This window comes from Phascolarctos cinereus, unplaced genomic scaffold (assembly GCF_003287225.1).
Source record: "Phascolarctos cinereus isolate Bilbo 61053 unplaced genomic scaffold, phaCin_HiC Scaffold_1;HRSCAF=81, whole genome shotgun sequence".
Classification (NCBI taxonomy): Eukaryota; Metazoa; Chordata; class Mammalia; order Diprotodontia; family Phascolarctidae; genus Phascolarctos; species Phascolarctos cinereus.
Genome location: NW_027555514.1, coordinates 215,571,569 through 215,584,359, shown reverse-complemented (window position 1 = coordinate 215,584,359; position 12,791 = coordinate 215,571,569). Strand labels below are relative to the sequence as shown.

The 12,791-nt window shown below is 42.0% G+C and overlaps 1 protein-coding gene across 4 annotated transcripts in view; it reads right to left on the bottom strand.

Annotated features, from left to right (window-relative positions):
• EIF4B (eukaryotic translation initiation factor 4B) overlaps positions 1-9,849 on the bottom strand; it is a 40,018-nt gene extending 30,169 nt beyond the window's left edge. For all 4 annotated transcript variants that reach the window (XM_020966097.2, XM_020966098.2, XM_020966100.2 and 1 more), the window contains exon 1: positions 9,742-9,849. In XM_020966097.2, coding sequence (XP_020821756.1) covers positions 9,742-9,754 — 13 coding nt within the window. In that variant the 5' untranslated portion in view covers positions 9,755-9,849. The remainder of the gene's footprint in view (positions 1-9,741) is intronic.
• Positions 9,850-12,791: the final 2,942 nt, after the last annotated feature.

Sequence of the window (12,791 nt, the reverse complement as noted above, 5' to 3'; positions counted from 1 at the left end):
TGGAGTCAGGAGGACCTGAGTTCAAATCTGGCCTCAGACACTTGACACTCACTAGCTGTGTGACCCTGGGCAAGTCACTCAACTATTGCCTAGGCGTCCCCCCCCCCATGAGGATAAAGAAAAAGCCAAAGATTCCATTTGCCCTCTAGCTTGGCATCTGCCTTCCTAAACACCTTCCATTCCAATTCTAACACCAGGAAGCCAAGAATTTCCTGTCACAAAATACTGAGAGAGCATACTGACCCAAAAAAGGGGATACAAGCACAATACTTTAAGTGTGCAATTCCTTTGCAGGAAATTTAAAATTAATGGAATAGTAGTACTAATCCTATATTAAGAGAAAAGGTTAACTTTTTAATGAAAAGTCATAGGTTACTACCATCTATATGCTTGTTAGTCTTAATTGGCTCTACAGAGCCACAGCAACACTCATGTGGTAGCTGACTAGGTCAGGTTGAGTGGAAGACAGGGATAATAAAAATTTGAGCAAAAGAATAGCCCTGGCTCATATACTGTTGGCAGGCAATCTTTTCATAATTTTTAATTTTGGGGGGGAGGGGGAGGAGGGAGAAGGGGATTTGGTGATCCAGACACCTAAAAAAGGCACTAGGTATCACTCAGAGGTGGTAAATTTGGTCTTTGCTTCAATATTGGTTCATTTTAACTTCTCTTATATCCTGATGCTACTTAATACCAAACAAAAAAAAAGTATTGGAATATTCTACTGTGTTGTTTGGGTTGTGAAATAAAGTCTTTGTGATACACTAATGCTTAATATTCATTCATACCTACATTTTCAACATATTTATAGAGCAACATGTATGAAACATTGTGCTATATAGTTTGAAGGATACTAAGATGAGTAATACTTGTAGGGGCTATTTCAAAGGATTGCTGGGAGTGTCTAATGAGATTAAGATACATAAACTAGTTTACAAACTTTAAAACTCTGTATAAACAAACGTCAATGGATATTTCCTACTTTTTGGTCTTCATGTAAGAACCCCCCAACCCACATGCTGGATGAACTTACTGTGCAATTTCTGGGAGGACATAGACAAGAGAAGGTATTCCACCCCTCAACGAAGTCTAAGCGTGTGCAATAATAACAGATTAGTCCACTGAAAATACATTGACAGTCTACTACATCAACCAACTAATCAATAAGCATTCATAGCATGCCTAGTATGTACCAGGCCAGGGGTGGGCAATCTGTAGCCTCGAGGCCACATGCTCTCCATCCCTGTTCTAAGCTTCAGGGATACAGAGACTTAAGTAAGCCAGTCTAACTTCAAGGACCTTACACTCTACCAGAGGGACAGAACAATTCAATGATGTCTAAGTATAGGACATACACAAATACAAAGTAATTTCAAGGGGCTAGAGAGGAGAGGGGATTGAAGGGATGGACAGCTGTGCTAATAATCAGGTAAGACCTCTTGGAGGAAGGAGAACTTTAGTTGAACTAAATGTTCTAAGAGGTAAAGTGTAAGAACATCCCAGGGATGGGGGTGCGTATGGTGCAAAATATGGTGGCAATGCCCATTGAACATCTCCAACAGTGTGCCCCACAGACATCTTAAACTCACGATATGTCCAAAACGGAATTTATTATCTCTTTCCTCCAGCCCTCCCCTCCTTACAATTTCCTTATTACTGTAGAGGGTACCACCACCTTCCAGGCACTCAGGCTCCCAAACCTGGTGATTCCTCACTCTCTGCCACCATATCCAACCTGTGGTCCAGGACTGGTGATGCCACCTTCAAAACATTCTCTTGTATATACCCTCCTCTCTCACCTGCCTGTCAACCACTTTAGTAAGGGCCCTCATCACCTTATGCCTCAAGTATTGCAAAAGTCTTCCGGTCTGTCTCAACTGTCTTCCAAAAGTGCAGGTCTGACCAGGTCACTCCCCCTTCAATAAATTCCAGTGGATGCCTATCACTTCCAGTATCAATTATGTCCCTCTCCCCATCCCTACCTTTCCAGTCTTTTTATCCCATTGTCTATCTCCTTTAAGTACTCTGTAATCCAATAATGCTGGTCTCCTTTTGGTTCCCTGCATATGATACTTTATCTCCCAACCACATGCATTTTCCCTGGCTGTCCCCATACCTGGATTACTCTCTCTCCATCTCTTGGCTTAGTTGTTGTTCAGTTGTGTCTGACTCTTCATGACTCCATGGACTGTATCAGGCCAAGTCACACAGCTATAAGTGTCTGAGGCTGGATCTGAACCCAGGTTTTCCTGACTCCAGGCCCAGCAGTATAACCACTGAGGCACCTAGTAGGCTGCCTTTAGGTCCCAGGTAAAGTCCCACTTTTGGTAAGAAGCCTTCCCTGGTACTGCTTAATGTTAGTGTCTTTCCTCTGGGATTAGACCTTGAGTTCCTTAACAGCACAGACAGCCTTCTACCTTTCTTTGTATAACTAACACTTAGCAGAGTGCCAGGCACTTGGTAAGTACTTAATCTGTAAAAAGCTAAGCAAACTTTAAGGTGCTATGTAAATGATAGCTAGGTATTATCATTACTAAATCAAAGCAGAGATAATAAGAATTATGCAAATGTCCTTTATCCCACAACTTTTAAAGAAAGCTCATATATTCCTCTCTTCTCCCTTTCCTAGAGAAGTTTTCAATTATCTTCATGTTAATGATTTTCAAATCTACTTTTCAAGCTTATTCTCTCTCCTCATCTCCAACTGCCTATTGGACATCTCAAAATAGTTTTCCTATAGCCATCTTTAACTCTTGACATACTTAACAGTATGCCAAAAACCGAACTCATCTTTCTCCCAATCCCTCTCCACCTAACTTCCCCATTGTAGTAAAAGGTATTACCATCCTTCTTGTCACTCAGGTTAGTAACCTAGGTATCACCCTACATTCCTTACCCAGGCCAAGGCCTGTTTAATTTTATCTTTGGTACATCTCTTATATTATATATTTCCTTTTCTCCTCAGAACCCCCCCCCCCCAGTCTCATGAGCCTGTATTGTTCCAGTAACTTGCTGGCTGGTCTCTTTGCTCCAAGCATTTCCTCATTCTACCCTCCACTCAGATGTCAAAGTCACCTTCTTAAAGTTCAAGTGTGATCATGCCACACATACCCCATTCAACTCCAGTGGCTCCCCATTACCTGTAGGATCAAACACAAAATCCCTATTTGATTTTTAATGCCATTCTTAACCGGGCCCCTTCCTTACCTTTTTACCCCCTTTAGGTAATGTGAAATCCAGTGACATTGGCCTTCTTGTGGTTCCTTGTACAAGACACTCCATCTCTGGACTTCATGAATTTTCCCTGGCTGTCCCCCTGGCCTGGAACTCTCTTTATTCTCATCTGTCTCCTGGACTCCTTGAAGTCCTAGCTAAAGCCTCATCTTCAAGAAGCTCTTCCCAGTCCTCCTTAATTCTAATGTCTTCCCTCTGTTGATTATCTCCAATTTATCTTCTCTATATCTTGTTTGTACACAGTTGTTTGCATCTTCTCCAAAATGTAAGCTCCTTGAAAGCAGGAGCTGTCTTTTTTGGCTTTCTCTGAATCCTCAGTGCCTGGCACATAATAGGAACTTAATAAGTATTTGTTGACTCACAAGAAATGTAATATTACAGAGAACAGAAAATAGGTCAGTTTGATGGAACTGAAAAGCACATGAAGGGGAGTAATGTGTAATCAGCCTGGAAAGATAGGTGGAAGCCAGATTATGAAGAACATGCAATGCCAAACAATGGAATTTATATTTCATCCTAGAGGGAATAGGGAAACACTGGTGTTTGCTTTTTGAGCAAGGGAATGAGGTAGTCGGACCTAAGTAAGGGATGTATAGGAAAGAAGGGAGAGCAATTAGGATACTATAGAAACAAGTAATCCAGGTGAAGTGCCCAAGTAGAGTAAAAGAAAGAAAATATATTTACAAAGGACTTTGCAAAGCTCAGCAGAAACAAATTCTAAAGACAGCCAGCACCAGCCCTCAAGGAATTTACATTCTAATAGGAAGAGGGACAGAAGGAAAGGGATCCCAGGGGAGGGAAGTTTTGGTTCGGGAAGTTACCACTTACCAAGTGGGCAGAGCCTGGATGGAAGGACATTGGTTTCCAGTGGCAAAGGCAGAACTGAGTTGATTAGGGTAATTATGACATGCCCCAAACATAAGTAATCATAGTAATCTACTAGTTTTCACACAATAAAACAAGTCTCAACTTGTAGATGGAGGTAGAGGCACCCTGAGGCATCTTGCATTCTCTAATCAAGTGAGGAAGGGGGAATCCAAACAAGTAGGGGGGTAAACAGCTTGGTTGTGGGGTTAGAGGTTGGGGAGGAGTGAGAGATGTAGAAGCAGCAGATTCCTGAAGACTAGGGAAGCAACAAATAGGAGGTGTATGTTACCTATACTGTATATAACCCCTTCCAGTTTTCCTGTCAGTTACAAATTTAGGATTAACAACTTTTCTATTTTCTAATTAGACACTTGTTTATAAGAAACATTTTATAGATGTCCTTCTAAAATCAGACAATCCAAATTTATCTTGACTTAATCAGGCATGGCCTTACTTAATACCTAAAACCACCTAGAAAAAAGGGGCAAATATGCCTGCCTTCTCTAGCTGCCTCCATAAATTAGCTCTAATTGAGATATATTTGTAATTTAAGGATTTTCTGTTTAAGTAGAGGCACCTTTTTTGAGGGAAAATATTTTTGAAGCCTCCCTAAACAATTCTCTTCATCATTTTAAAGTTGTCAAAATAGGAGAATATATATACACACACATATGGACGTATATGTGAATACTGAGAGTTGTGTTAATTATGCTAAGAGTGTGTACATGCTTATCAGCTAGCCATGGTTCAAGTTCAATCAGTCAATGGCCAAACTTATGCAGGAAAAGACAGATCCTGGAATTCTAAAATCCAGATGTTAAAAACAAACAAACAAAAAACCACATGCAACACAAAAACCAAATTTGCAACAAATAGCCAACAACTTAAGAGGAAAGATTAATGAGTGAAACAGCCTTTTCTACAAAAATGGACTTGTTTCTGCATCACAGAGCCTCATGCTCAGCAATAATCATTTAAATAAATTAAACTAAACCAAATAAGCACTGGAATTTCAGATTCAAATGAACAAATATCAGTTTCTATTAACAACCAGGCCAGGCCAACTATTTATCTACCCTTCTGAATAATCTAGTATCCCCTGGCTAAGTAAGAAAGCTAGAAATTAAATCCTACTTAAATTTCTCCAGAAAGACACACTACTCTTAAGAACTGTAGGATGGGGCAGCTAGGTGGCGCAGTGGATAGAGCACCGGCCCTTAAGTCAGGAGGACCCAGTTCAAATGTGACCTCACACATTTGACATTCACTAGCTGCGTGACCCTGGGCGAGTCACTTAACCCCACTGCCTAGCCAAAAAAACAAAAACAAAAACAAAAAAACCAACACAACAAAACTGTAGGCCTGTAAGATTATTCAGTAAATGAAAAATATTGACCTATCAAAATCTCATTAAAAAATCTGAGTATCAAAAATCATATCAATGTGCAATCTATCTAATAGAATAAAACAGTATTACTTTAAGATAGTTTACTTTTACCCTATTAAGTCTAGTGTCACTGGAGAACTGGAACCAGGAGACTTATAACAATCCTCTCTACCCTCTGCTCTTAAGTTACTTGACCTCTCTGTGACCAATTTCTCCATCTGGAAATTGAGGACCCCCCCCCAGGGTTATTGAAAGGATGAGCATCAAACTATATATCAAGTTCCTAATACGTGTGACACATCAAAGGTTTGAGAACTTCAGAAATGCTTTAAGTTCCAAGTATTAATACTTGTGGTTCAATTCACTACCATGAGCAACACAGAACACATTATCTTATATGCAATCAATAATCAACAAGTTATTTATTAAGGGCCTACTCTGACACTGGGGAATGAAACAGTCTCAACTCCCAAGCAGCTTACATTCTAACAAGGGAGACAAGGGCATTAAATATATGTAAATATGAACATCTGGAAGGAAAATAGGGAATTGGAGGCAGTCAGGAGATGTGGCTCATTGTAGGCCAGTGTGGAAGGACTGCAGAATAAATGAAGGGAGTAGGAAGGGGTCAGATTGTGAAAGGGTTTAAAGCTAATCAGAGTTTATTTCTGATACTAGTGGTCACTGGGATTGTACTGAGGAACAGTGTGGAGAGACTTGAGAAGGGAGACCAATTAGGAGGCCATGGTAATAAGGAGAGGTGATAAAGGTAGGAATAGGAACAGAGGGAATGAGTCAGACAAGAGGGTGAGCAATTCAATGGCCCAAGGTTATGAACTGCCTTTGACAGAATTAACAGGAAGTTTGGAAGAGATGGTTTTGGAGGGGAAACAAATTGTACAGGCTGAATTTGAGATACTCGAGGACATCAGATTTGAACCGTACAACTGGCATTATTTGTGCAGTCAGCTCAGCAGAAAAAAGAACCAGGGTGACCTCAGGCAAGAATGGTATTCTTTTTCTCCCCATCTTCCCCTTACTGTTGTGAAGAGAAAAGTTGAAAAGGATGGTTGTAACAAACAAGGTAAATTTAGACCAAAAAAGCATTAAGATAGCATTCAAACTAAAACCTTGACTACATATACTCAAAAAGAATATAGCATCTATGTTTTTCTGTATGTATTATTCCTGCTTAGGAATGATAATGTAGAAAATATTATTTGGCATGTTTTTCTATGTACTTATCTGTGCACAGGTTTTCCCCAGGAGAATATAAGCCAGAAACGGTTTTGGTTCTGTTTTTCTATCCCTAGCCATCTTCTGTGAATGGCACAGATTGGCCTTTAGAGAGACTTCAATAATGCAAATATGAAGGCTACCCAAAAATAATTCTTCTGCAGTCTTTTTACTGTAGATCTATGATTGGTAAGGAAACTTCTACCAAGGTAGATTTGCAACTGCTCTAAATATCAGAGTTGTCTGGGGAAGTGAGAGAACTGACTTGACCAAGGTCTCTCTCTACTATGTTGTGGCTTGAAAGAAAAAGAAATAACTTGATTATACCAAATAACAGTAGTGGATTTAAAAGAACACTAGATTTGGAGTGAGAAGGCCTGGGTTCAAATCCAAAATTTTCTGTTCACAGTTTATGTTAACTTTAAAAGTCACAGGAACTTAGCTTTAGAAGGGAACATTAGAGCATATCTTATTCATAATCCTCATTTTACAACTGAAGGCGTTGAGGCCAAGATAGGTTAAGTGACTTGGCCAGGGATGGATTTTGGACCCACGTTTCCTTGACTATTTATCACTGTCTCTATTCACTAAGCTATGCTGTTACCTAACCTCTCTAGGCCTCAGTTTCCTCATCTGTAAAATGAGGGGACTGCCTAGATGCTCAGCTCACAACCAAATCTGTGAAACTTATCATAAAGAAAAATTTCAAGTAAGAAACCCCCAAATTTTGGAGAAGTCTTCCTGAGGTGTCAATAAAGAAAATATATTAAGTCCTGATTACCTGGCTCATGAAGAAGTCTACCCTAGGGATACTTCCATAGTTCTTGAAGGTCAATACTAGGTCACAATGGAAAACAGTATTGCTCCACTGAGTTTCTAAGTGAGTCAATATTGGTTGTAACAGGTATTTATGAAATCATCCCTAACCATTTCCACAAGGACCAGTTTAAAGCTAAAAAAAAAAAAAGGCCAGGTGGGCACCAAAATGCCGAAAATGCCACCCTATGCTTCCTTGGTTCATCTGGAATATTTCTGTCTGGGACTGGGAACCAGAATATAGCATTCTACTTTGTGAGGGCAGCTTTAATCATATGGACTCAAGACTGGAAAGACAAAACAAGGAAATATGACAGAAATCTATAAAAAGTCACTGAGTAATCACAAGTGGTATAGACTTTATTTTCCTCATTTGCAAAAATGAGAGTACGAGAGAATCTTAGAGATAGAAGGGATATTGAAGGTCATTGAGGATTACATGGATGATCTCTTAAGGTTCCTTCAGGTCTAAAATGAGAGGTATGTACAAAGTGATTACAGATATATTCAACAATCCCTGGAATTATTGGCATTTTTGGGTGATAGATTTTGGTCTTGAATTTGACAGAGGTAAATTTAAGATAAATAAAAGAACTACTTTACATGCAAAACCAAAACAAAACAAACCAGTAATTTTGCAATCAAGAGTAGGTAGAATTCATTGGCTAGTAGAGTGGCTTTCACACAGAAGGCACTTAATGGTAAGTGATAATAAACTATGCCCTTTCCACAACCATTTCAAAAGCAACAATAAGATCACTTAACCATGGGTTTGTTTCCAGTACAATTCATAAGTATTCAAAAAGTCTATTCCCTTCAGCATTTGTGCAAAGCTCAGTAACATTTAAAACAAATTTGCAAGAAGGGCTATTCAGCCCTTCCAGCAGATGGCACCTAATTATGGGGGAAGGGAGAAGGGGAAGAAATAATTGTTAACATGGTCTGAACGCCACAAAAAGGGCCAGAATCCCAATATCCCTCTCCTAACAACTTTTTTGGAACTAGGGAGGAAAAAAAAAACGGCCTATGGAATACATCTGACTCTATAGCAGGGAGGCTTAAACTTTTTTGTGGTCATGAGAGCCTTTAGGACTCTGGTGCAACCTATGGAACCCTTTCTCAAAAGGTTTAAATGAATAAAACACACGGTATTATGGAACCGGGATTAAAAATTCCTGGTCTAGAGGATGGAGCATACCAAGAGACGTGACAGAAAACTCCAGCAGACTGCCGGGAAATGGTGCAAAGACGTACGCCGATGAGAGACATGCTGCATGTCCAGGATGGGCCTATCGAAGGATAAAGGCCCGACCAAACAGATGAATATTGTAGTAATACCATTTTTCATTTGTACATAACGCTTTAACACTTCAAGAACCCTAAAAGAGAAGAGCTCGGAAGGATGGCAAATGTAGGGAGGGAGCGTGGAGCAAACCCCGAACCCCACCCCGCCGCTTCGCTTCCTCTTCCGAGGCTCGCCCCGCGTGTCTGCCCCACACGTGGGCGCTGCACTCCAGCTTGAGACCAAATAAGTCAGCCCCCCCCCCTTCACCTCCCCCCAGCACATGCGCGGTTGGTCAGCACAGGGACACAGGCAGTCGGTGAAAAGAGGGACAGAAGAGGGGGAAGAAGAGAAAAAGGAGGGGAACCCAGACCGCGTAAAGCTCCCCATCTGGGCACGGGCGCGCGTGCGCGAACGTCGCCGCCTCCACTCCTCCGCTTCCCGCGCCGCTCCCTTCCCCCCCACCCCCTGCAACCGGCTCTCGAGCTCGTATTCTAACCGCTCCCCGCGATCTCCCCCCAATCTCAACGGTCTCGCACCCCGGAAACCTCGTATGGAGCGCGCCCAGCGACCCCTCCTTGCCCGCAAGCGCACGGTGTCTGGCTCTTATGGGGGTGGTTCTCGCGCCTCCTGCGGATTCTTTCCGCCCTCTCCCCACTCCAGTTCGCGCCGCAGTCCGTCCCCACCCCCACTTTGGCCTCGAGCTGACGGGGTAAAAAGAGTGTGAGGGGTAAGGAAGGACACCTTTAACCCCATCCCCGAGGGAAGACCCTGAAAGGGCTGAGCCATCTGTCAGGCGCAGCCTCAAACCCCAAAGGGCGGCGGCAGCGCCGGCTCCCCAACCCAAGGGAGCCAACGGGTTGGGCCCAAAGCGGGGTTTCGGGGCCCAGTAGTCCGCGGCACTCCAGCGCTCACTCACCTGAAGCCGCCATCTTGGGAGAGGGAGAGAGAACGCAAAGGACCCGGATGAGGCAATCACGTGATTATAGCGAGCGCGTCGGGCTGGGAGACGCGAAGCTGGGCGGGGGGGGGCCTGGTAAGGGGAGGGGAGACGGGGGGACGAGGCGGTGCTGAGCTGGGCGCATCAACGTAGCGCGAGGGCGGCAGGGTTGCGTCAGGCTAAGGGACGAAGCACAACGTGTGGGACGGAGGGCGTGACTTGCCTGGCGCGTAGGAATGGCGTGACGTGAACGTGTGGGGCGGGCCTAGCTTGGGCGGAGCCAGTTTGATTCTTGGGTCCTCCCGCCGAAGGGAAAGATAGAAAAGGGGGCGGGCGGGAGAGCTTTGCAGCAATCTTCCTTGAGTCCCAAACCAGGGAGTGCAAAAATAATGAATAGAACCATAGGTTTAGACTAGAAAGAGACATCATAGGTTACGTAGTCCAATCTCCCGTATTGCTCCAAATGAGGAAACTGAGTACTGGAGAAGTAAAGTGACCTACCCAAGATTACCTAGCTGGTCAGTTGTAAAGCCAACGTAAAGCCAATTCTGTTGGTTCCACAGTCAGTGCAATTTCTGCGACATCATTGGCCTCGTTGATTTTAAAAAATATTAAAATTTTTTTTTATTATATTGCATTTTGTCAACAAAGGAATGCAGTTTAAATTTAAGATGTGTTGAATTTGTTACTTAGCAAATTGAACATTTTAAAATTTAAAAATCTACCAGTCACATTGGCTTCATTGCTTTTTTTTCCCCACAAGCCACTCAGTGCTTTTCACTGCCTGAAATGCTGTCCCTCCTCTTCTCTGTCCCCGGGTCTTCCTTCAACCCTCAGCTAAAGCACCACCTTCTTTGAGAAGTCTTTTCAGGTCACTCCTAAGGCTAGTACCTTCCCTCTAAGATGACTTCCAGTTAACCCTGTCAATATCTTGTTTGCATGTTGTCTCTCTATTGTAAATATGAGCACCTTGTGGGCAGAAACTATTTTTGCTGTTCTGTTTTCATTCAGGAAAGATTACAAACAGGTTAAGTGACTTGCCCTGGGTCACACAGTCTGTGTAACAAGTGGAACTTACCCCAGAGTGGTTTTGTGTGCATTTGAGCCTTATAACTACTGTGTGCAATAGAAATTGCAGACATTATTTGCTGTTTTCAAAGGAGAAAACAGATAGAGAGAAGTTAGGGGACATTTCCCAAGGTAGGATTTGAAGTCAGACCATGCTGACCCAAAGTTTAGTACTCTTATCTACTGTATCATGCTGCCTCTCTAAAATGGGGTACCAAAAACTGTAAAACATGTGACTGATGCAGTACAGACTGAGTAGGGCTGTGTTTGAGCCCTATTGTTTTGAATTCTGCCCCATAGACTTTCTGGCCATGCCCTGGCCAAGTCACTTGCTTTCCCTCCTCTGATCAGACAGCTGAACTCCCTCACTTCTTTTAAGTCCCAACTAAAATCCCACCTTCAATAAGAAATCTTTACCCACTGCTCTTAATTCTAGTGCCTTTCTTTTGTGAATTATTTCCTCCTTGTCTCCTGTATAGCCTGCTTTGTATATATTTGTTTGCATGTTCTCTCCCTTATTAGACTGTAAGCTCCTTGAGGGCAGGGACTGCTTCTTTTTCTTATTTGTATCCCCAGTGTTTAGCACAATGCCTGGCATGTATTGTTGTTGTTGAATCCTGAATTCAGGCCTTCCTGACTAGAGGCCTGTCACTCTATCCACTTTGACACTTAGCTGCCCTGCTTAGCACATAATACATAATTAATAAATGTTGATTGATAGATTGACTTAACCTCTCTCATCCACATTTTCCTTATCTGTAAAATGGGAATAGCACTTACCCCACAGGATTATTGTAAAGAGCAAATAAGATAACATTTTAAATGTTTGGCAAACAGTAAAATGCAATATAAATGTTAGATATTATCATAGTAAGTTCACTGACATCTTTTGCTTGTAGCCACTATTAACATACAGGACTGTGATTATCCACTTCCAGCATCATCATTCCTATCTGGTAGTCTCTTAACAGTCTCTATACAGGTTGATGTATACAGTAACTATGATATGATAATGTCACATCACAGGGTACATTTCCTGTAGCAAAAAGAAAGTCTCCATTGTCTAAGGACAATTTTTAAAAGGAACCAGCAGATTACAGCAAAAGATATTTCAGTTGCCATGTTTGGGCGTCAGATTCTCCTTTCCGCACACTGGCATGGTTCGTTTATTGTGACCAGAGCAGCCCTTCCAAGGAGGCTGATGTTGCCAAATAGTTTGTTGTATACTGTTTGGTGAATCAGTTGCACAGATTTAGGCTTTGAATTGAAGGAAACTGACAAGTGTGCAGAAATACTGAAGGGAATATTGCCATCTTGAATAGACAGAGCATTGTCTTCAAGGAAGCAGGAATACATATTTACGTGTGACAACAGAAGAAATGAGGTTTGTAGAAAACTTGGCTACCTCAGGAAACATTCTCACAGCAGAATGCTCACAGCAATTAAGGGTAGAATTGATAATCTGTGATCATAATTCGGATACCTTTTTTCATAGACAAAGTCTGTAGATCTGTCCAAGATGAGGAAAAACAAGAGAGCACCATCTACTTATAGAGTGTTTGGGTCTCTGTTTAGACCATGGCTCTAGAAATGAGAGCTAATGTTGAAATTGCAGAAAGCTTCCCTCTAACCACTTTGTAGCAGCTCCTCTAAGCACAGTAGGAAGAAACAAATTAGCCTAAAAGGTAAGATGGAACTGGAGGAGGAGTATTTTTAGCTCTGTTGAGTAGTGGCCAGACTATTGACAATTTGTAAACAAGACTGAGACTAAATAAAAGTCTGGGTCATTGCCTGTAACACAACAGTCCTGAAGCCAAGCTCTGTGGTTTTGAACAAGTATAGAGAATTTGGTGTCTTACCTATCAGTGTTACTGAAATTTGGATGGATTTGTGTCTCACCTATAGGGTTAAGCAACAGTACAATAATGATCACTCCCTTTTATATGGTACTTTATAGTTTA